Source organism: Carassius gibelio, chromosome B16, assembly GCF_023724105.1.
Source record: "Carassius gibelio isolate Cgi1373 ecotype wild population from Czech Republic chromosome B16, carGib1.2-hapl.c, whole genome shotgun sequence".
Lineage (NCBI taxonomy): Eukaryota > Metazoa > Chordata > Actinopteri > Cypriniformes > Cyprinidae > Carassius > Carassius gibelio.
The window spans coordinates 19,371,356-19,397,069 of record NC_068411.1 but is presented as its reverse complement, the minus strand read 5'-3'; the positions used below and the strand labels follow the sequence as shown (position 1 = coordinate 19,397,069).

The 25,714-nt window shown below is 38.4% G+C and overlaps 1 protein-coding gene across 1 annotated transcript in view; it reads right to left on the bottom strand.

Annotated features, from left to right (window-relative positions):
• Nucleotides 1–20,120: 20,120 nt before the first annotated feature.
• Nucleotides 20,121–25,714, bottom strand: part of LOC127975405 (zinc finger protein 804B-like) — an 84,364-nt gene continuing 78,770 nt past the window's right edge. The window contains exons 3-4 of the mRNA XM_052579450.1: nucleotides 24,663–24,793; nucleotides 20,121–24,534 (exon numbers count right to left, since the gene is read on the bottom strand). Coding sequence (XP_052435410.1) covers nucleotides 21,090–24,534; nucleotides 24,663–24,793 — 3,576 coding nt within the window. The 3' untranslated portion in view covers nucleotides 20,121–21,089. The remainder of the gene's footprint in view (nucleotides 24,535–24,662; nucleotides 24,794–25,714) is intronic.

Below are 25,714 nucleotides of genomic sequence, written 5' to 3'. Positions count from 1 at the left end.
TTGTATTAAAGCAATTCATAAGGGTTATTCTTGTGAATGTGCATAAGGCGGTTACTTCAGTTCTAGGAAGTGTTGCTGAAATCAAAGTTTGCCATTGTCTTTTTATGTTGAGAACAGCTTAAGAATGAAATAACGTCCACAGATACAAAGCACAGCCGTAGTGTTTGACAAACCTTTTGTTTTGCATCTTTTGAACGTGTTTTAAAATATTCATGGTGCTAAAAATATTGCACCTGTTTCCGGGTGACATTTCCACTGTCAGTGCAGTGCTGATCTTGAATGGCTTACCTGTTGTCTGGCTTCTGGCTGGAACAAGTCTCTGCGTAATCCTGTAGTCAGCACTGTGCACTTTCTAGAACATTCCCAACACAGAGATTCAGGAAATTGCTCAGCAAGTGTCAGGCTGCTCGAACAGAGAACACTAATCCTGTAAAGACTTCCCCTCAAAGCTGCTCTTAAAAGGAGGCACCTGGCAGAGGGAAATGGGAGGAGAGCTGAGAAACACAAAGAAATAAGAGTTTTTAGCATTAGTTGCGATGCTGGCTTTAAGGACGTTTAGTGGGGTTTGAACCAAGAGTTTTCTTGTCTCTCATTGAAAATGGCAGTGCAGAAGCCTGAATGAATAAAAGAAACTATGACACAAAGGATTTTTTTTCTACATTGGCATATAAGGATAAATGCATATCTGTTCTACGTGGAAACTAGGGGAAAGGGTCAAAATAACTAATGTAACTCATCATATATTCTAATTCAAATCTAACTCATTATTTATCAATTTTACACACTTTAAATAACAACCAATGCTATTTAAAAACTGCAAGCATGGTAACATTTTAGACATTTTATATTGCAAGCTACTTTCTGGTTTATGATTTGAATATATTTACAACCAAAAACAAATCAAAATGTGTTCATTCTAAATTAATCAAAGCAGTTGAGTGAATGATATAATGACTCACTCAGAAAGACTTGTTTTGTCCCTGAATGAATCAGTGTTTAAACAAATTGGTTGAGTGAATGATTCATAATACAGTGACTATGTCCAGAATCGCAGAGTTCTTCTCTGAACAATTACTTCATGTCCATTAAAATGTGTTAATGTGTGTGGTTTTAATGTAGTTCAAATATACATTTATCAAATCCTCTACCATGGCTTCATGGGATGTTAACATGTCTATTGGATGCTAACTTCAGAATCTCATCTGAAGTGTTAATTAAGTCACTTATTTTTGCTTGCTGTTTAATGACTACTTACATACTGAATTTGATACCAATTTTCTGCCTACTATTTAGTAGGGAAGTGTGCATATTGGGATGCAGACAGTGGCTTTCCAATCAAAGTTAAAGTTTAAACAATTGTAAGTTATCTAAGCTATTTTCCACATTGGCTTGTTTTGCTTGGAATATAGTTAATCTATTAATGTGTATCCTTGATAATATTACCATAGAGTATATCAGTGAATTAAGTTCTGTACTACTACTTTTATTGTCTCTGACTTGAATAATAGGCTATTTTTAACAGACATATGTATCTTCTGCTGACATGTGAAAGAGGGTTGAGGCCAAATTTCAGCTTTTGTGTAATGAGCAAAACCTCAAAAGTTTCCCCTCCTCCCAATCTACAAGACTGTTTGTGCTCTGTGTTACACTCTGAAATAAAACTGTGTCAAACATCCAAGCCCCAAGAACTTTACTGACAAGTTTTTGGTTTGACTCCAGCCCCCTAGAGAATCTCTGTCACAGATACACCTCGACAAAAACACAAAAATACCCCCACTGACTCTTTCACGCGTGTGAATGGTCAGTGGAGTTTTGAAACCAATTATATCAGCCAGCCATCCATCACAAGCCAAGCCTGATATAAACCAAATGGACCCATCTCTTGCTATGTGTTGTCAAATTATAATGGAACTTATCATAGACAGTTTAAAATAAAGACGCATTCTCAACCGAGCACCATTTTAATCCAAAGACAGAGCATGGCAGGGTTACAACTGTAATATTTTCTGCTTGTTGGAGATTTGCTTTTACAGACTGGGAATGTTGTGGCCATCTGTCTCTCTCTTTACAAGACATAAACACAACAATCCTCAGTGTATTTTCCATTTGTTTGAGTGTAACAGCCTTTAAATTACATCAGGAACAAGTGGTATATTCAGCCTAGACAAGGTGTTCAAACTCAACACACGCTTCAATGAAAATATGAGGAATGTTTTTGCTGTAAATTTCATATTCTGTTCTGTCAGACGATGACAGTGGCTCTTCTCATGAATGTAGAATGTGTTTTATGCTCTCATTCCAAGCCAATGCATATTTGACGGAAATCAGAATCCAATGGCAAGTTGAAATTGACAGATACAATAAACATTTCTCACCTTTCACATTTTGTGACAGCATGAAATTGTATGTCTGTATCTCTCTATGACAGAATATGAAAATCGGAGTTCACTATCATATTTTCTCTCCAGTAAACTCCATATTCTTCATGTAATGTGTTATTTACCATTCAACCAATAACCATGAGTGCATTACAGGACAATGACGATCCTTCTGGGAATAGAGCCACCAGCGGGCTCATCACAGTTCGTAGAACCCGCAATTTAATCATTTTTGTTGCCGCTGAAAGATCCGTCCGCACATATTTAGCTTCAGGCCCCACGCAGCTCCTTTTTTTTTATTTTATCTCCACAGAGACCCAGACAACCTCCAATTAATCCAAATATTAGTGTTTAATTAGAACTGGGGGAAGAATTAATATTTTAAGGATTAAAGGATTACGACGCATGTGTCATCACAACAACCGGATAACTAAATCGCAAAGTACATTAGACGGGCAGTGGTGCTATCTCAAGGCAGAAACTGCATCAAAGAGTTAATTACCAAGCTAATCATGGCAGCTCCCAAAGGGATTAGAAAACCTAATCGTAAATCTTCCTTAAAATTAAAATCCAATACCTGCTAAATGAAAAGTGGAGGGAAAACTCTTCATTTTTTGTTTAATTATCAACTTGAAATGTTAATATGCAGGATTATGTGACTTACAGTCTACTGTGTCTGAATGCTTACACAATTCCAGTGCTATTCTGTCATAAACAAACAGTATTTTTTTAGTTTTTTTATTCTGGCTTTCTCATTATCATGTCTATCCCCTCTCCACCTCTAATCGATGTAACACTAATGGTCACTCATCAGCTCACAGTAAATATCAATTACTGCCAGCAGGGCTGAAAAACAGGGAAATGAGTTGGTCCTGCAGGACTGTCAGTAAACACTTGGTTCAAAACATAGTTTGAACAATGTCAGTGCCTAAGTCTTGCATTATAGCTGCACCATTTTTGTGGTATGTTGTACCTTCATTTATAACTTTTTATAAGTCAATGGGATGGGAAAATGTAAATATGTTTTATAATTACTACAGACCCGAACATTACCAGAGATATTTTGAAAAAAAAGGGGGGTCTTCTTTATTCTATAAAAAAGTGTCTGAGCTGCAAAAGTAATTATTTTCTGTGACGTGTATATTATTAGTCGCCTTCAATACCCCTGTGCAAACAATATTTTGACTGACAAGGATAATAAAAAGTCTTAATCTGAGTCTGGTTGTATTAGATTGAATTGTAGTGTCAAACATCCGATGCTGTGGTTGTGCTTTTCCTCTTTCAATTACTGTGTTCAATTTTAATGTGCTTGGTTATCACTATTGTTTTAACTGTCTCTTCATGGACGCTTATTGGTTTCTTGAGGGGTTGATAGGTTTCAATGTCCTCTGTGTCATCAGGCCAAATGAAAGCTCTTAGATATCGTTCTCATTTCAGATGCCAACAGATAAAATCAGCAGTTATAAAAGCCCCTAAGTAATACTAATAACTGTAATTATAATATGTGATGTGAAATGAAGTAATACATTTGTTTTACTGCTGAACATTTAAAATATCTGTTTTACTCGATATCTGTCACAATCCCATTCTCAGACAGACCAGTGCAGAGCTTTTCATAAAAGATTTACTTAGCGTTGCTCTTTTAAACACACACATTAAAAGTCAATTTAATGGTATCCCTCAAGGACTATTATTGGAATGAAGAGGTTGGATAAAGAGAAGCCTAATTAAAACCCTGTTTAAACGGGTTTTTGTGTAGCTCTCTGTAGTAAGCGTCTGGTGCTTTGCTCTAAGGTATTGGCAATGTCTCTGAAAACATAAAAAGTGAAATGTTACATGATGCAATATGCACCCTGTAATGTATTTGTCCTAGCTGTTAACTCAGCAAAAAGAACCATCATTGATTCCCATGGTCACTGTGAAAATGCATGGAAAGATGAAAAAAAAAAAAAAAAGAAATTCATATTTTTGCATATTTTCACTTGTGTGTCCCTGCAGATATTTTAAAGTAAGCATAAGGATTGAATCATGCATACTGTATATATGTGACAAGCATTTATAATCAGCCTATTTATCTGTAAAAGACAACCGCATACACTCTGGCTATACAGAAATAGGGCTAATAGAGTTGTCGGTCATATGGTTTGACACGTAATTAGTGTGGGGATTTGGCATTCTGCACTCTATGAGGACATTACCAAGGACATATTTGTCATCCTCTTTTGCTCCGGTGTGCAGCATTGTTCAGGGGCTGTATCGCTCACCTTTGGCGCTGCAAGGATTGTCCCTGTGATTGCAGACAGTTGAATTGTTTCTTCAAAGAGGAGCCTCCGAGGTGTTTTGAACACAAAGATGTGCAAATTGATGTACATTAACTGCTGAAACAATGCCTGCCAGACACCAGCATATGTTGGGTGGATCCAAAAGCTGAGCCAGTTGACTTGTACCTGCCAAAAGTGATTTCAGACAGGCTTCTGAAGCAGCGCACCAATCTAACAGTCTACAGCTATACAGAGTGAGCTTATGGCAACTAAAGTATATGATTTCTTGTTAGACATGAAACTAAATTGGGAAAAGTTGTTCTAAAACATACAACATGAAATACAAATAAATAATAGTTTAAAAATAGGAGATCATAATTGTGCTGTAAAGTTTCGATTTAAAGTCAAAATTGCAAAAAAGACAATAAATAAATACTTATAAATAAACAAAACAAGCAAACAAACAAACCACGGTAAAATTACTTCTAAAGTAAATTAATAAATATATTTTACATATGTTTTTTTTTTTTTTTTGTCTATACTACACAGGTAGTTATACATATATGGATGCAGGGTTTGTGTTGACGCAAATATTAAATATTAAAAAGCTGTCATATACTTTTTTATATCTCCATCAGTTAATGGGCAAGCTGATTACTTTCAGTATGAGCGTTCTGAAAGCTATTCCATCCTCAAGGCTGTCAACATCTTGCCTTTCTTCTTCCATCTGGAATCCTAGAAGGACATGTGTGTGTCAGGGGCAGGAAGAGGAGATAACGTATTTAATTAGGGGGAAATACCATTTGCAAATTAATTAATTCTACCGGACTAAAACGATGAAGTGGGATGTTTCAGCTGCCTTTGTTTTGCAGTCTTGGAGGAAAGAACTTTAGCGCTCTGTAACTTTCAAAGAAAATAAGCGACAGGCTTTGAAGAAGTTAGCTAGTTAAGACAGAAAAGTCAAATGGATAAAACGAGCCTGAATCATTACTTAATTAGAACAATAAACAATGGCAGATGCAAAAATTTACGACTCCTCTGTCTCGTAAATTACCGACAAAATTCATTACCACTGAAAACCAATATGGGTCTGTCGATGCGCATTTATGGGGCATTTCATCAGGAGATTGAAGAAAATAACAGATCATATTTATCTTCTTCAAAGCGTGTTTGACGTTCTTCATCGGCACTGTCTGAATGCCAAGACGTCTAATCCCTTAAATGCTTTTCTAAGTCTTTTAGACCATGAGCAAAGCAGCAAACAGGGGGGCATGGTTGTTGTTCACTTTGACATTCAGAGAACCAAAGGAAAGTTAAATGAGTTTTGTGGCTCTGAGTGAAGCTTAAATGAGCTTGATTGATCTCAATAAATAACGCTATTGAATGGGCCATTCGGCCCGGTCTTTTTGTAAATGTCGCTGGCTAGCAGAGTGGAAAAAGAGAAGAATTTTTTTTTTTTATCTTGACAACTGCCATGATGTATTGTAGTATGGAGTAAGTGAGATGTGATGGTGGCAGAGTGAGTATTGACCAGAAAAGAAACTGACATTCAAAAGACTGTATGTGTGACGCTAGACACCAAGCTTAATGTGATTTTCCATTCAATTCGATTCGACTGGCAGGGAAATGGTATTTAAATCACAAGTGTGCGTAGGAACGGCTGACAGGGAGATGATTGCATGGAGGTTAGGACAAAAAAAAAAATGCATTCAAACAGTGTGTCACAAATAAACTACAGTTATTAGACACAAATACCTGCGGCACAATGAAACTAATAGCTGCTCAAGCAATGTCATATCTGCCAGCTATTATCATGTCAAAATGAAACATTAGCAGCTTCAAAGAGGCTAAAGTAATAAACCATGTCATTTGAAGTCACAGCCGTGTGTGTAAGTGGACTGAACTGTCCTACACAGTTTCACATCGCACTCAAAAGCACCACATATTACAGGTTACAGTGTTCACACTTTCTGCCCAAAAGCCTATTTCTGCCTTGGATAAGCTCAGCAGAAAACATGATGAAAACTGACAATACATTTAGTCTTTTTTAATATAGGCTTTTATGAAACAACATAATAGCTTGAAATACATACTTTAAAACAAACACACAGCAATCTGACTCAATCAAGACGATTTAAAGATACACTTTGGGGATTCAGTTGTATGATCTGTAGATTAATTCAAATTTGAAATGCAAATGTTATGATGAATTAGATTTTGCCACTGCAAATGTGTGCAGTGTCTCAGGATTGTAAGGATAAACAGAGGATGTTACAACTACAGATGGGAACTCAAATCCAATTTTAGTGTCATTAACATTGTATGGACTATTTGGAGAATTTTCAAATGATGAGATGATTTCAATAATAGATTGATTTAAAATAATTTGTCTGTATAGACAATGCTTTTAGTCTTTTAAATGCAATCCAAAACTGCCCTCAGTAATATTTTAAACAACATTAATCAATTGAAGCGGACGGCTCATACGAATCATTTGCACTGTAACCAGATTTCACATGTTATGTTTCATGCTTTAACAGTGGTGTTGTGACACTGTTTAATTAGTGTTTCAGGAAATGACATAAACTTCTGCTATAATATTTACCCACGCTACGGTAGTAGCAAACTCATATTGAGAAAACATTCATGAAACAAGTTTTAATTCTGTGCTTAATTTACTCACAATCAATATAACTCACATACAGTGTGCTTCAACAGAAGTTACAAAGAATACAGTAGATGCAGATGTGTCCATTTATTCTGTCAGAATTATATTTTAGTGCAGTGATGAACATCATTCGGTTCTGGTATTTTTCTGTTCTCACATTTTGCCTGTGAGATGATCCTGATACCTGAATATAAAAAGTGTATGGGTATCAAGGAAACTTTTCTGATGCATTCACTGGCTCTATCAGCTCAGTGTTTGGATGTGGATGGCGGTGCCTAATGAGATGTGGGGAGCTATTTTCCCCCTCACAGTCTGTAGAGCTCCACACGTCTAAATTCAATATCCGCCATAGAACATTGGCTCTTGCCTCCCTAAAGGCTGCCAGGGTCAGCCAAATCTCTGTGAAATTACAATATCTCTGAGTCTTTTGAATAGACGGAAAAAGAAATGGATGAGAATGAACGAGGGAGATATAGAATGAGTGAATGGAAGAGATGAAAAGGATTTGGCTTTGAAAAGCAGCATATAGTGTAACGAATGGCAGACAATCAGGCCACACACAGGGGCTGAAGTTTCAAAGGCATTGTGTGTCTGTCTGTGTGTTTCAGTGTTCATGTTCCCAGATGACAGATTGTAGACACATACCTCATCAAGTTTATGGTTCATTTGAAACAATATTTGGATTATGCGGCCAGTGGTTTTGATACTGGTTTGTTACATACAAGCTGTTTAAATTAGGTGTAAATGTAGCCACTAAATATACAATCATGGCCAAAAGTATAGGCACCCTTGGTAAATATGACCAAAGAAAGCTGTGAAAATTAATCTGCATTGTTAATCATTGTAAACAATTCACATAAATAAATCTTTTAATTTGATAATAAAAATTTAAAATGGGGGTAAATATCATTATGAAATACATTTTTTCTCTAATACACATTGGCCACAATTAACGGCACCCTTTTATTCAATACTTTTTGAAACTCCATTTGCCAGTTTAACAGCTCAAATCTGTCTCCTATAATGCCTGATGAGGTTAGAGAACATCTGACAAGAGATCAGAGACCATTCCTTCATCCAGAATCACTCCAGACCCTTCAGATTCCCAGCTTCTCCTCTTCAGTTCACTCCTCTCATTTTCTATAGGGTTCAGGTCAGAGGACTGGAATGGCTATAGCAGAAGCTTGGTTTTGTGCTCATTGACACATTTTTGTGTTGTTTTTGAGGTTTGTGTTTGGATTATTGTATGGTTGGAAGATCTAAACATGGCCCATTATAAGATTTCTAACAGAGTCAGTCACTTACTGCTTTTTTATCTGTTAGTATTTGATAGAATCCATGATGCCATGTGTCTAAACAAGATGTCCAGGACCTCCAGCAGAAATATAGGCCCACGACATCAAAAATACAGCTGAATATTTCATTGTACACATGGGGTACTTTTTATCTCTGTGTTCACCAAACCCATCTTGAGTGTTTGTTGCTAAAAAGCTCATTTTTAGTTTCATCTGACCATGGAAGCCAGTCCCCCCCCCCCCCCCAAAAAAAACATGTGATAATGTAGGTCCTATTTAACCCCATTTTACACTTTGGAATAATTTGGAATGTGACAAGATGTATTTAAAAATATATTTAAGTCAATTTGTCGTGGTTTGTTTCTTTGCTTTTATGCTACGTTTAATTTGACTGTTACTATTTGTGCATTGTAACACATTTATCATAACAGCCCTATGACTTTTTATAAAGTAGTTTTCTTTCTTGTTAGAAATGACTGTAAATGTCTAACTGGCAGAACCAACTCAAAGCTCATGAATAAATTTATTAAAGTGAAAGTAATATTAGTAGCACAGTTTTCATTCACATTGACACTAGAGTAATCAAATTCTCCAGTGCTGTATTTGAAGCACAATCTCTCACCAGGTAAGGCTTTGTTTCTTTGTGACAATCCGTTCAGTCGGGCTGTTATAAACATGTCTTTGCTGGCCACAGGACCAGTGCTGTCTGCTCTGACCAATGGCTCCACTGAAAGGTGTTAAGGAGAGTGGAGCTTTTAGTCCTGGTTGAATTATATTGCCAATTCAGTTTAAAACCAGGCCAGTGCAGAAAGGGCAGTATGCCAAGACTCAGGCTCAAAGCTTCACCTTTGCATGTGGAATTTTTTTTGTGTGTGTGTGTTCTCCCAATAATACAGTCTTCAAAAGTCTCCTCCAGCATAGAAGCTGATCAGCAACCAGGTAAACTGTGCAAATATGATTTCAGAAATAATCTTTTATTTCCCTCTGCTTGGCAAGGGGCGAAGCAATCAATTGGTGTGGTGCAGAAAATATACAAACACACACACACACACACACACATACGCATAAGCAGTAAATTATGGAGAGGATAATAAGAATGCAGGGGAAAGATGGTGCTCATGCTGAGGGCCCCAATGCTGTGGTCCTGAGAATGACTTAATCAGTCATCTGCAGACAGCAGGAAACTCTGTGACAATGTGATTTATATCTCCTTCCTTTCTTTCTTCACTCCTTCGCCTGTCCCCCTTTCTCCTCCATCATTTTGCCCCTTCTCTCCCTCGTTTGCACACCCCTTGTTCTGCGTCTTCTATCCTCACCTCTACCTATCAGCTCATTTCTTTAGTGGGAATAAAAACACAAGAGAGAACGAAGTGAAAGAGATGTGAGAAGATGACTGTGAGCAAAGGGAAAGCTGAAAATGGCCTCAAAAAAATACTAATAGCTTTTTAAATATTACAAACTCATTTCAAATGCTTTTTATCTAGAGGAAGCTGAAATAAAAAGTGTTTCAGGATAGTTTTTTGCCAATTACGTTTTTTTTATTGTGCCCCCCTTTTAGGTGTCTATGCATTATTCCAGATGACAGTTGAAATGACAAATTCACTGCACAAAACCATATCTCCTTTATTTTGCTGCTTCTACTAAGTTTCAGATGAATTTGAACTACAATATTAGAGATTGGATTGATTTGATGTCAACCACATAAGATATTCATAAAAAACAAAACAATGAAAGATCGAAAAACAGCATGAAGAAAGTGAGACAATGATTACAATGGAGAGACATTTCTCTTTGTTTACCCTCAAACAGGAAGGAAAATTATGCTGAGATGGTTTTCAAGATAAAATCTGGTTTAAAGTGTTTCATCCACGTTTCGTTTAGCCACAGTCACAGGTAGATCATTGTTGTGACAAACTTGCTTCCATTGTGTTTCAAAAGCATAAACTGTTTGAGAGTTTCAGAAGATAAAAACTTAATATATTTGCCCCAAAAAGGCAACAAACAAAAACTCCCAACTGAGTGTTTAGAGAAAAAAAAAATCCTAGTAATGAGAAAATACAGATAGATGTGAAGTAAAGTAAAGAGAAGTGCAGGAAGACAGACTTTAAAAAGATGAAAGAAGGCAGGAGAAGAGAGGGGAGAGAATGAATAAGACAAAGCACAAGTGGGAGACAGGAGGGAGAGACTGAAAAATAACGTAAAAAATGTTAGATTAAGTGTTTTTACAATTACAATTTATGTTTATATAGTCATCACTGTTTGTTGGACACTTTCACTTATTTAATTATATAGATGTTAAATTAAATTTAGCATAAAATTAAGGCTTATGGATAATACAGCTGTTGGTGATAGTTAATAAGGTTAGTTGGTGATACCTGTTTAATGTTAAATTATGATGTTTTATGTATAGAATCACCTTCACTTTATTAGCAGTCCTTCTAACCTTCAAAGCTGATTCACACAAACAACCTGAAAAAATGACAGTGGGTTTCTAATAACCAGCATTCTTTGTTTTGGATAGTACAAGGAGAACAATCTATTCGTTAACTGTAAAAAGAATTTGAGCTAATGCAGGCTAGTTGTTATTTTAATGGTTAAAAAATGTTAGGTAGAAGAGTTATTCAGTTACCTACTGTAGGTTTTTAAATATTGTTTTTCCCCCTTAAATTATTTAATTTGTTTGTTTTTCAGTGCACGCATTCATTTTTCTCATACAGTGCTTATGTGTGATATAAAAGCAACATTATCAGTTCAACATGTATCTAATTTTAATCTAATAAATATGCAAGTATGTAGTAGCTGAAACAAATCTGGTTCACGTTTAGGTTTACTGTTGCTTCGCTGACACATTTTGGTGTAGTAAATTAGAAAAATTGACAATATGATTGGGTTTTTCTCACTACTCTGCATAATTGAACTTATATGACTAAAAATAACAAAAAATATGCTATGTATTTGTGTGCCGAGGGAAAACATAAGGGCTTGGATGCTGGGAGGAAGGGTTTGAGAAAATGAGCAAGAGAAGGAGAAAAAGAAAGTAGCACTGATAAAAAAAAAATGAAAAGCACCTCCTGACATGTGATTTATGTTGCAGTGAAAGGCCTATCCTTGTGATTAGGCACTTTCAGCAGTAAATTGGTTCTGAGGTTTAATGATGCAGAACTGAAAGTTGGGTACGTGGCACTTTGTCAGAAAGAGCTAAAAATGGAAAGAAAGGTTTAGATTGAATGCATTTCTCTCTCTTTTCTCTATTTCTTATCACCCGCGCTGAAAAAAATGGTTGAATTTGCATGATTTCGTCAGATCTAGATTGCATTAAGAAAACAATTTGTGATGCAGTGAATGGATCTGAACCCAACGACTTTACAGGGGAAATGATACATAAACAAAAGGAGCTAATTTGACAGGGGACGGATATCAGCAGGAGGGACGAGTGCAAAGTGCATCATACCAAATTTAGAAGCGAAGGAGAGTGTTAGAGAGAGACAGACAACAAGAAACATGGGATCTAATGAGAAAAGGAGAGAGAAGGTGAAAAGGCCAATGTAGTGATTGTGGAATCGCTTTGGTTTCCTAATTGAATTCTGTGGATACAGCAGAACATTCCTGTCAAGCAATAACATAAAGCTGAGCCATTACCTTTGCAACAGCAGCACACAAAAGACCTCACAAATGCAGACCCGCAGATCTCTGAGGTACAAAGCCAGCGCTATAGTCCCTGACACACAGCAGAGTGGTATTGATCAGGCTTTCATTTCTCAAAAAACGCTTGAGGTGGAAAACTTTGATCACTTTTCTTCTGCTTTTAACTAAGTACTGTCAAACGTGTTATTCTCAGAATTGATTCCCTGTTTCGCTTGTCAGTACAAATGTAGATTTGCAAAGATTTACAGAGCTTTTACCCACTGATCTGCCTGCAGGCTCTTATTGAGAAGAAATATTAGCTTATTGTGGGAAAAAATATGTGTACATGGGAGGACGTAACATCAAAGGGTTATATTACATCCTCCAGTGTACATTTGTTTTTCCCACCCTGAGCTGCTCGAAAAATACTGTTCACTATACAGTTCTAGAAACACAACTCGACCCGTCCATTATATATGGGTCATTCAATATAGCATGTTCTTTTCTGATAACAGGCCCACATAACTGTAAAAAAAAAAAAAAAGAAGAAAAAATAAAAAAAACTACTTTTATATTCTTGGGAAATCAGAAAGCAAGCATTTAGTTTTGTTGTGTGAGAATGTTTAAGAGCCAGGACTTTGGGCTGTGTTTGTTCTGAAGCAGGTGCCCATGAATGCAGGAGAGCACAAACCTCAACAGACCGCGGGCATTGTTTGTTCAGGCGCTGTGCCTAATGTTCCATAACCGGCGCGACACAAGACCCCTCTCTGCAAAAACACCCACTTAAGGCATTCATTCCCAGCTCTGATCACCAGGACTTCCATTGATGCTCCTAGAGTCAGGCCAGGGCATGATTTACACACACCATCAACCCAAATAAAAACTCTGATTACAGCATTCTCTCTCTCCCTCGAACTCTCCCTCATTCAGTTTCTCTTTCATTTTGATTAGCTCCCCGGGGGCTCCATCAGACTCTAATCAGAGGCAGATGCACGTGCACACACACACACACACACACACACACACACATACCATCACTAGCTTACAGCCCTTTTCTCATATATATAACCCAATGAATAGCCTACCTTTGATTGGTGGTTCAGACAAATCAAAATGTTCATCTGACAGCAGCATTCAGAGGTCTTTTAAGATGATGTGCTGTGGGAAAGGAAGAGCATGTGCTAAGTAACAATTTTGGGTGAGCATTCAATATTTCTCTGTACAAGTTGTAAAGATGTGTGTCATTTTTTTTTTCAATGCATGTAAACTTAACTGATTTTTTTTACTTTTTAGGACGTTTAGTTTTGTTGTCATCTGTATGCTAGAAAAAATAGTGTTAGCAGAAGCATCTTTTCTTCCCAAGCATTTTTTTTTTTTTTACTTATTTTGTATTTTAATGGCTTTTGCTGGTCTCCAAATCTGGTCAGACAGGTGTGTTGTGTGGTGTTAGAGGGGGTATTGGCACCTTAAACCACATAAACACATTTCATTACACCAAATTATGTTCTTTTTTAGCAGCAACATATGACCCCTTTAAAAAAAACCTGGGTATTACTTATACATTTTATGTCATCAAATAAATTGTGAAAATATCTTGTGTTAACCACAGACCTTTTTTCAGCCTTTTAAACTAAAGACCCATTTAAAAACCAGAAGTGCTAAAATGCTGACTTGTTTTTTGTGTTTCAGACAACAAATGGTCCCTGCAGAACTCGACAGCACAGATTTACACATCTTAAAATTTTTATATTAACTTGGTTTTACTACTAATAAAGTAATGTCTGGGCAAGAGTGACATCCAATTAACTATGGGTAATTTTAAAACTTTCCTTAATTCATTTTCAAAGTTCCTTATTTCCCTCCCTTCGCAGATGGCACTCAATCTTCTTCCTCAGTCTTTCCATCGCAGGAAGAGATGAGCAGTGTTTTTGAGAGAGAGGCTGTCAGAGCTTCACCGTCAGAACCGTTCATTCAATTTGATTAGTGAGAACATCTCTCCACACCTTATGACCCACTATGATCATCTGCCAGCGAGATTACTGATCCTCTCCCTTCCTCCCAAACAAGCGTCTCCATTTCTGTTGAGATATGAAGATAGTCAGCAATTTTTCTAGACTTTATCTTTTTTCCCTGGAAGTTTTGTAGCTCGTCTGAGACTTGAGAGCAGATCAAGGGAGACGCGGTTTCAACAGCCCAGTCCTCATGAGGGGAGCTCACAGGTATGAATATGTATGAGCGAGTCGGCAGACATTTAGTCGCTTTAGTTGGCCTAAGAAAGCCTTCCTCATAGCGGTTCTAGCGCAGCCCTGGCTCCAAGATCTTGGAGTGAAGAAAAGAAGAAACTTCAAAAGCATATCTACAGCGATACAGCTTGTACTAGACAATCCTAAGAAGGAAGTTTCTAGTGAGCGCTTTATTTTCTCTTATATTCTTACTTGCTTTTTACTTGCTCGCTCTCTTTAACACTTGCACACAGAGTAGGTCTTGCCCATTGCCTGGGTCTCTTTAATCATCAGCGCTAGGCACTGAATAACTAAACCGAACATTGCTAATGCCGCCTGTTGTAGCCAGCTGGCTCAAACCCCAGGCTGTGGTCGTGTGCGAACTACCGAGCAGCTTTTTTCATGATGTAGTGCTCTTGTGTGGTGAGAGATGGTTCCTTTTTATGCATGGTGCCTTGAGATAAGGCTCTTACTGCTTGAGTTTCCCCAAAATCTCTCTCACTCTGTCGGAGAAAAGAGAGGGGAAACATGGCCCAGAGATAAGTAACGTACGGTGTAACAAAGCTAAAGCTGATGTAGGAACTTCAAATATTTAGGAACAATTTTAGATGTAGTACATAGGTCTAACTTGTAGCCTAAATATGTCACTAAAATGTGAGCAAAGATAAATAACCACAGTATGTCTCATATTAATATCCTATTAAATATGTAAATCCTGTTAACGACCAAAAATCTGACAGAAAACCAAGTTCATACATTCCTGTGATACAAGAAAAAAAATTGTTAACCCAGAAATTAAAGTTCTGTCATCATTTACTCACCCTTATGTGTTGACTTTCTTCTACAAAAGATATTTTGAAGAACTGTTTCTGTCCACTTTCTGTCCAAAACAACACACTTACTTTCACTTTTACAGTTTTAGAATAACAACCTGCCAGGGACTCCAGATGAAAATTAGTCTGTACGGCTATATCTGGCTCATTTACATTTGGACATTGTCCTTATGTTTATTAATGTGCATTGTCCCTTTTAAATAAATAAACAAACAAACAAACAAACTTTATGGAGAGATTTTTCAAAATATATTCCAGAGAAAAAGACGACGATTATGAGTAAATTATGACAGAATTTTCATTTTCGGGCAATTTGTCATTTTAAGAGATTTAAATTTTTTTGTTGCATGATTTATAGAGTTGCATCATCATAGGGTTATGTTAATTAGTTTGTTTTAGTCTATCATTTAGTTTCAGTGCAAACATGTTTTCAGAACATCTAGACCTGGTTTCACAGATCTTTATGGTTTTAATGATATATAGAGCGCAGCAGAGGGTCTCTTTCAGAGGCACAGAGTCACAGGAAGAGCTGTGGACTAAGTGGCCTCCTGAAAATAGCTTTATGAGTTATGATCGCTTCAGGGCAAAGCTTATGCTAACCCTCAGGAATACTAATCTAGTTATTTTATTAAAATGAGTTTTGGCATTCTCGCTTTATGGCTCTTTTTGGAACGGGGGTTTGGTAAATGAGAGTGAAACATAAAAAGATAGTGTATAAAATGCATAATCAACACATGCAACTCTAATTATTTGAGTATAGCTATAATGTACGTGCATGCTAAATGGAGGCTAATGGAGACAAAACTCTTAATGTTATTATTTAATTATTTGAAATGGGTTAAATCTTTTTCAATAAATTATACTGCTATATCGCTGATAATGTAATATCTAAATAGCTTAAATAATTCTCTATGTATTTTCTTTTTCATAACTAGTTGTATGTAACTGTGCTCAGCATGATAAATCTTTCATGATTGTTGTCTTTCATTCATCCTAACCTTAAACCAACAACCTAGAAATAAAATAAATATAGACCTACAGTTGAAAGGAATCATAATTTTAGATATAAGAGCAAAAATGTATCAGTCTGGGAATGAGGCTTGAACATAAAAAGAGGTCGTGCATAAAAGTGCTGGAGAGAAAACACACAGCTTGCTCTGTATCAATTAACCGTCTTTTGAAAATCTAGAAATTACTGTTGACTGCCGCGTTCACTTTGTAGGAGGCAATCAAATTAAGCTTTTCAGATGTATACAATTTCATTGAATGTTTCTCTGGCAGAAGAAAGACAGAAAGAGAGGGAGAGGTGAAAGGATGTGGTGAGGGCAACCGATTCAAAAGCGAGTCCTTTCTTCCTGAATATCTTTAAATAAAACATACATCACTGTCATTACTGGGGTCAGACCTTGCAACCTCAAGAAAGGAAACGTAAACATGCTGTGTATGTGTAGATTTTGTGCACAATGTGAATCAATATGAAATTAGTTTTGGCCCAATAGAGCCATGGATTGCATTTGAAAGGAAAAAGGATGAGAATAAAAATCAAGGGAACTGGACCAGAAATAGAAGTAAACCACACATGAATACACACACACATGTGCCTGTTTCACTCTTTGTCACTGGCTCAGTCGAGCACCTGAGGGATGATGAAGAGGAAGCCAGGAGAAAGGGAGAGTTTACACAAAGGGAAAGAGGAATAATCAGATGAGTGCTGCTCCACAGGTAAGGTGAAGCCATTTAAAGCTGGATCAAATACAGCCTCTATCTGATCTAACTTTAATTTTGCAGGCGCAGAAGATGATTACCCACACCAAGGCTGTCGCATCTCTCTACTGTTTGGCTGCAAGGCTGAGCATTATGGGTTTTGACTGGCGTTAAGAGCCCATGAACAGATGGGCTTTAGCTTTCATTTTGATTGAATGTCTCTTATTTATGTTTTTTGAGTATGGCATGAGCCTATTTTACAGCATTCAGTGGTGAGTAAAGAAACGTTTCAGTGTGCAACCCAGAATTAAGTTATTCTACCAAGTGTTTGCTACAGGTCGACTGGAGAGATTCCATTGGCAGTATCCAGGGGTGAAGTAACTAAGCAGTTGCACCAGTTTTGCAGCAGCGTTTCAAAACAAAATAAGTGTCAAGTGTTGCGGAAGCTACACTAGAGTTTGCCAAGCTACTCATAAAATAAAATTCAGATTACAACTAACAATATACAGTAATATACGTGTACTTATCCAATTATATAATTTAATCAGAACTGCAGTTTCCTGTAATTAAAACAGTAAAGGTTCTCAAGTGCGATGACATCATATGTCAGCTATTAAATGTACACTAAATGCATTTAAAAACTACAATACGCTATAACTTATATAACTGCATTGATAACAAAGTGATGAAATAAATATTTGTCTATATTATAACAAAATACTTAAAATGCTATTTAGAGACTATTGATAGGACTTTCAAACACTACATATAAGTGAGCATTTTTTGAAGTAGTGTCTAATTTATGTCTCAGCAAGAACTCACAAATTAAAAACAACGAGAATTGTACAACTCTAAAATTTTGGAATTCTGTTTAGGACGATAATTACAAAATTGAAAAACAATTTTAGTGAATAATAACAAGACTTTCAAATGCTGCATGACAGGAATCTTTTCAAGTTGTGTTTAATTTATGTGTGAAAGACTTTATTTTACTTAAGATAAATAAAAATGAATAACAAAAAAATGAAAAATTAACTTGATGAAAATTAGCCAAAAACACGACATCAAGACCTAAACAGCACTATTCAGTAACCCGATTAACCAGGTGCTAAATATGCTGAAATACATTTGGTTGTGAGACTGCAGTTGTCTGTTGCATCCTCTAAATCCTAGCACTCACATTACAGACAGCACGTGCCAATAAACAATGCTATCAGTGTTTGCAATTCATTCTTAGTGAATTCATTCCCACACTCGGTGCACAATTACACTGTGAGCTATTACAGCAGAGAAAACAGTTCACTTGTTACCTCTCTAAAAACTGCAGGAGTCCATTTTCTTGGTCATAATAAAAAATGAAATCAATGAATCATATGAATAACTAAAATATAATTCACAGTGACGAGGTGGCTTAATGCTGCTCTGAATAGATTATATTTCTAAGTGATTGTGGTGGGTGGTGTCAGCGAGACGCTATCAATGGAGAGGGTGCAAGCTAAGAATGGAAGAATGAGCAAGAAAGATTTGTACACTGTCAGCACCATACTGGGCATTTAGCAGTGGAGATGGTGATGTTCTACAGCTTTGATACATGCTAAACAGACTCTGAGTGGCCCCACAGGCGTTGAATTGCAAACAGTGGCTCCCTATTTCAGTGGCATATAATATAAGGGGCTGGCAGGGCACTAGACTATGAGGGGCATGAAGTGTCTAACCGTATGCCTCATAGTTACTGGAGAAGAAATTAATAATGAGGGGAAAGTCTTGCTCTAGAAAAAGTACAAACTTTTACATTACATAACCCTTCTGTGATTATATATGTCTCCGAGGCTTAGTGATATGGAATATGGATTTCTGTGGTCATATCAAAAGAACTGATATACGATATGTCTTACATCAAACCCACTCCACCGCGAAGCAAATGCTTGAAGCTTGTAACTATTTCGATTCCTCTTGTTTTTCACAACATTTCTGATCAGCAGTACATTTCATCTTCTCTCCATCTTTCATATTTAACCACTCCCTGTTCATCATCTTTATTTCTTTCTGAGCGTGGAAATTATGTATTCGTCAGTAAGTTTGGTTGGTTGTGTAGAGCGGACAGCTGAAGAGTGAGTTTATTCTGTAACATCTGCTAATTATCCTCGCTCTCTATTTCATACAGTCTGTTTGATCTACTGTCCTGTGGAGTATGAGCACACGGCAGCAGGTCTACCAGCAGAGAGGCTGTATTTGGGGCATGGGAGGGCAACCATTCCACACACTGCTTCCCCTTATGGCTCTTCCTAAAGGTAGCCTGACTTACCGGATATCTGCATGGATTCTTGTGAAAAAAAAAATCAATTGAGTCTTTAGGAGGCTGTCAAATCACCTCTGATTCACTGAGGCACAAACCTGGGTCAGTCAGAGAGGCAGCAGACAAACTGTGACCATCCATCGATCTGTCCTGTATGTTCTTTTTACGTCCACGTTTGTATTTTCCAACAGAAACAACCAAAAGTGCTTGCTAGAGTAATGAAAGTTGCAATTCAATGTATTGTGTACAACATCATTGCAACCTTTTGTTATCACTTAGCATTTCCGACATAAAGTGTACTCGAAAGAGAAACCCATTCCACAACAGTGAAATGTTACCGAAAGCAAAACAACACACCTTGTCAGCTTCTTAAAATATGTCATTGCTCCAGTCCAGCAGGACACAACTCTGCTTTCATCACTCTGTGTTTATTAAAGGGTAGGTCCAACACAGTTTGAATTTGAAGATATAAATCACCAGTCCGTTTAGTGCCAGTGAGTGACTGCAGAGTTAGAGCTCTTGCTTGCCAGAGCAGACGACTCGTACCGGAGAGAGTTAATTAGTGCAAATGCGCAGTTGTGTTATTGGGCCACTGCTGGCAATGAGAAGCATCATTAACATAAACTCCCAGTCCCTCAGATCTAATTTGAAATGAAGGTGTGTTAACATTCACAGAATTCGACGTGTATTACGCCATTTTGTGGAGGGTTTCTTAGAGGTGGGTAAAGGCCAATTCAGCCACAGTCCTCCTCCAGGCAAAATGCCAATGCCTTTCAAAGCCTAAACCTGAACCTTAAAAGCCTCAAGTTAAATTCTAGACCTCAAAGACACTAGTAATTACAAAACTGTCATTTCTTGGAATGACATTTTATTTATTATTATTCCCATGACATTATCTTACAGATGAATGTATGTCTTGCTCTACCAAAATAAGAGTGAATAAAAACCATCTCGAACATGTATGAACAATCAAGTGCATGTTATTCATTATACCTTACATTACAAAGTTTTGAATACATAAATACAGTTCAAGATTTTACACTTTAAATAGATTGAAAAAAAACATTATTGCATGTCCACACTACAGCTGAGCAAGTACAAACTTACTCTACCCTACTAAACGACACAGAAAAAAACCAAAACAATTAAAAACAGGACATTTTCAACCAAAGTGGCGAACACTGCTAAATCCATTAAGAGATACAATAGCTCAATCACATGCTGTAGTTCTGCACCAAATAATCATGTAAATTTGCATATTCTAAAAAGAACATTTTAATGAATTTTCTGATTTTTTTCTCAATTTTCATGTACATTTTGCTTAGTCAGTTTAAGGTTGCTCAAGGATATCTCCCTAGTTCTTCATAAATAATACCCTTTGAATACTTGCTGGGTAGCATAACTGTAAAAAAAAATGCTAATTATACTTATTACTAATTGAAAAAGGCATTAACATTCTAATATGACTTCAGGTTATGCTTAATTTCAGCCAACTGCTGATTGGGCTCAACTGCTGATAAATCACAGTGCGCTGAGACAGGAGAGGTTCATCTGCGTGTTAATACGGGGAGATAAAGGATGTATGAAGAATGGAACAGTAAACAAAAAAAGTCCCACTGTCTTTGAGTCAACATTGCAACACAGAGATGAAAATTTATAATTAAAATAAATCACTACTCAACAGGAACTTTGGCTGAAAGTAGAACCTAAAGATCAGAAAGTTCACAACACACTAGGAGGGGTCTTGTAGAACATTTAAAGTCAAAACTATATTCTTTCTTATTCTCCTTTCCCCTCTCGGACCAGAGCTAGCTGGTTGGTCCAGGGTGGCGTTGAAGGTCTTGGCTGTGGAACAGAGGGTGCAGTAGGGGGTGGATCTGCAGAGTGCTGGCAGCAGCAACAGCAGCAGCAGCGGCGGCAGCCATGGGCATTGGACTGAGCATCGTGGGGAGCAGAGAAGCGGGAGGCAGGGGGTGGAGAGTCAACCCATGAAAATGATGGTGAGGGTGAACAGGGTGGAGGGATGAGGCTGGGATCAGGTGGAGGGGTTGAGCTGCCAACACAGTAGCAGGTGGTGCTGGAAAAAAGGCAGCAGGAATTGGAGGGGCAAAATGGGCCTGAGAGAGAGATGGATGAAGGGGAGGCAGCAGGGCAACAGGGGAAGGGTGTGGAGCAATAGAAGAAGGTGGAGAAGAGGACTGGAGTATGCTGTATGGCAGACAAGCTGAAAGTGTAGTCTGATCGTGTGGCTCTGGAGTTGGTACTGGTAAATGGGACATGTCTGCAGATGCTTGCTCTTGAAGATGCTGCTGCTGCATGTGCTGCTGGGCCTGGAGTTGAAGCAATCTGTACTTCTCAATCTCATCATCAGTGAAGGTGATTGGTTGCTCTGAAAGGGGAGGGGTTGTACGTTTTGGACAATGAATCCCTGCAATTTCTGCATTGTCCTCTTGGTGTCTTATGTTGAGTTTTTGTGACAAGGTCTTGTCTGGATTCAGAGTTGAAGCAGCACAGGTTTCTGTTGATCTGTACTCCTTGGCATTTTCAAGACAAGCTTGGGATGTACTGGTATTTTCCCCATTTGTGTGTCTAGGGTGTTCTGGAGTATTAGTGTCAATTTGAGGTATAACTTGTGGATTTGATGGAACAGTTGAACATGTTTGAACCTGGTTATTTATACTGGCACTTGCATCCTTATTAATCCTTATTTTTCTTGCCCCTTTCTTAATAGAGGGTAATTTACCAATTAGTGGAAACAAGAGAGCGACATTTGCTTTCTTTACTTTAGGATCCTTCTCAACCATTTGGTCTGTCGGCGATGGGTTAGATTTGTCTGTAACATGATCTATCCCAACACCTGATTGTGAGGACCTAGTCTGAGTTGCATGGTTACTTGTAACTAATGGGGGTGAATGACTCCTCTTTCTCAGAAGAGAATGGGAGGATTTGATCTTGACCAATCTGTCGGATGGCCATCCGGAATTACTGCAATGTTTCTGGCTCTGTTTAGTAGGAGATGGCCTAATATGAGAATTAGACAACCAGTCCCCACTAAGATCAGAGACGCTAGTGCTACTAGAGGAACTGGGGCTACGAATGGACACTGATTTGTTATACCACTTGAATTCACTTCGTTCAGGACTTGACCAAGGAAGTTCTTCTCTCTCCCGCTGCCTCCTACCTACAGGGCTAAGCCTTTCATACCACCAGTCTTTGACATCCTCTTGAGGTTCAGGGCTGTCATAGACTCTATAAAACAACTGCCTACCTGTATGTTGAATTCTGTGCTCTCTGTATTTATGCTCCTCAATAAACCTCTTGTGCCTTCTGATGCTGTACCTCTCATGCTGATCTGGGCTGTTACAAACTGTTGAATATTTATGTTTATTGTAGACATAAGAGTCTGTGTAATCCCAGCTTTCTCCCGTAGGTTCAAAATCTCTGCATGGACTGTAACTGTAGTGAGGATCATTGTAAGAGGAACTTCTAATGCAAGACCTGGTCTGACTGTGATCCTTTCTCAGAGGGTACAAATAGTTTGATCTTGGTGAGGTGGAGCATCTCCCTGTGTTGTACAAAGGCCATTCTCCATCTGAGTTTAAGTCTGACAGGCCACTCCATGACCCAGATTTGTCACTGGTGGGAGTTGAGGCAGCATCCCTCTTTGAGTCATAGGTGTCGTCATACCAGCGATAATTATCCTCTCTTCCTGTCGTGTTGTGAACAGAATATGGCAAAGGCCTTTGCCTTACCAAGTTCAGTGCCGACACAAGCCCCCTCATCGTTTGACATTTCTTCCTTTTACGTGGCGGGGCGGAAAGCGAGCTTACAACAATGCTTTTGAGGCTGTGCTCTGGGGTGTCACTTTCATTTGAAGTCTCATCTCTCACTGATCTTTTCCTCTTCCCCAGCTTGTGCCTCCTCTCACTGCACGCTTGCTTGTTTTGTGGCGTGTCGGTTGGAGTGCTTTGGAATTCAAAGTGTCCTCTAGCTTCTGTCTGCGAGCAGGTTTTGAATGCGCAGCCTGCTTGCCGGATCCTGACAGCATCTAATTTACGCCTACGTTTTTTCCCCTTTCTCCTGTGTTTGGGTCTCTTTGGTTTTAAAATACCTAATTTAACTTCAGGAACATCCTGTGCTTGTGGCCCAGCTCTGTCATTCTGGCCTGCGAGCTTGTCGACAACACCGAGATCTGTCTCCATAGCCTTTGTGCTTTTGACTTTGCCCTTTTTGTGTTTGAAATAGTAGTATAGAGGGTTACAGCTGTAGGATACGTGTGGCTCGTTGGATGTGTACTGCACCATCTCAAAAGGCCATTTTGTCACACTTTCATCCTTGCTGATTACATTAAGGAAAGAATCTGTATTTTCATTCTTACACACTTTGTGTATTTTATACTCCTCTGTCTGTTTTTCTGATATACAGTTTTTCTCATTTTGCATAATATCATGTTTGCTGCTATTTTGTGTGTGGTAGTGTGAGCGTTTGTGTATTTGAGGTTGGCCTTTGGCCATGGTGCCCTGTCCATCTGTGTAAACAGTAGGGCCGGGGCACTTGAGGCATTCTCTCTCCTCTGATCCCCCATAAGCCCCCTCTGCCCTGGGCTTCTGCCCCCCATCAAGCAATCTATCCTCTGAACCAGCTGGCTTCGAGTCTGCTCCAGGACTTTGTGTGTCAGGATACCCCAGCTTCTCTGGCTCACTTGTGCTGTAGTTTGCCTGAATTTCAGTGCTTTCCACATGTTCTGCTTGTGCTTCCATTTGGGGTGTCTGAGAGTCTCCATCCGCCCATCCCAGAGTCGGTGGATCATGGGATAGATCGTGGTCATCATTACTTGGGGTTCTGGGTGAGCTCGAGCAGGACCAGAGGGCCTCTAAGGCGAGTCTGTGCCTATGGCGCTGGAGCTCTTGATAGTCACTGGTCTCCTCAAGTCCATCACTGAACACAGACGCACAGGAGTCAAGCTTCATTTGAGCTCGCCTAGAGAAACAGAACGAGACCCCTGTCCTGGGGCTCCGGTGTCCTGCAGAGGATTTTGTCTGTAAGGGGTGCTTTTCATGACATAGCTGCTGATGTGTGGGTTTACGATTGGAGGACAAGCCCTTCATAGAGATATTTGTGGAGATGGCAGTTGAGTCTTGGACCAAGGATGCTGTTGGTTTTGTGTCAAACTTGCTACTGCCAGCTGAGGGGATTTTAACTGGATCCTTGTCCCTGTTTGTAGACCTTAACTTTGGACCTTTCCTGTCATCACTGTTGGCAAGAACAGAAGACAGTGTTGTTATTAGGCAGAGCTGAAAGATCTTATTTCTCTTTAAATTTACTATGTGGTGCATGCATGCATTATATCAAACTAATAATGTGAGTATAAAATGTTTTACCTGTCTCTCTGCTGTTTAAGCTGTGCGAGTTGGTGCAGTCGTTTCAGAGCTCTCTTCTGCTTTTTCTCATCCTTCCAGGATTTGGAGGAGACATTCCTTGCAAATTCTCTCTGCTTCAACTCTTTCAGCCTCTGTAAGAAAAAATAGGCATAAAGACATAAGAAAGCCTGGAAAACAGTCCATGAAAAGGCTTTCCATGAAAACAACATTTGTTTGGCTTGGAAAAGGCCCTAAAGAAGGAAAGTCAGTCAATCTAGGTCTAACTTGGGTTCAAACTGTGGCAGAACAATCCTAAATAGCCTTTCGACACCTTTGATTTGAAAGAGAAACAAAAACATCTCTATTTTCCGCATAAAAGACTCCTTTGAAATGGCACAGACCACACTGATGGATGCCTGTCTATTTATCACTTCATCCCTTTAGGGCAGAGAAGAAAAAATCGAAACAAAGTAAACAGATAATCAGCAAAGCCAAAATACAATCACAAAACAATAAAAGTGTCAGCGGTGCCAGGATTTGTTGAGCAGACATGAATGGAAATTCACATGAACACAGCCAAACACATTTGACTTCACTCAGTAGGGAAATAAAAGGAAAACCATACTGTATTTGTCTGGACTTGTGAGAGGCAATGAAAATGTAACCTACTGCATCCTCTCCTTCCCCTGTTCAGGTCCACCGTATTCCCCTTATACTGCAAGTACACAGGTGTTTCATTTGATTCGGGTAATAAATACACTTACTGTACACTTAAAAGAAAGGAAATAACATACAGTTGCCTTTAATTGGTATTAGCCAAAATGTGGAATAAGCTGTCAGTGGTGTCACAAACCCAAAGCACCTTAGTCTTTCCGAACCTCTTTTATTTTATGATCACATGCGTTCACACATAATTTTTGTTGGTGGGTGTGAAGGGAGTGCCAAGAGGAGGACAGTTCCCCTCTGCTGCATGGTGACAAGCACTGACAGGAAAAAAACACCGTATCTGTGAGAAGTTAGCAAGTTAACTCCCAACAGAGCCCGCTGACTTTACACAGCAAAACATACTAATG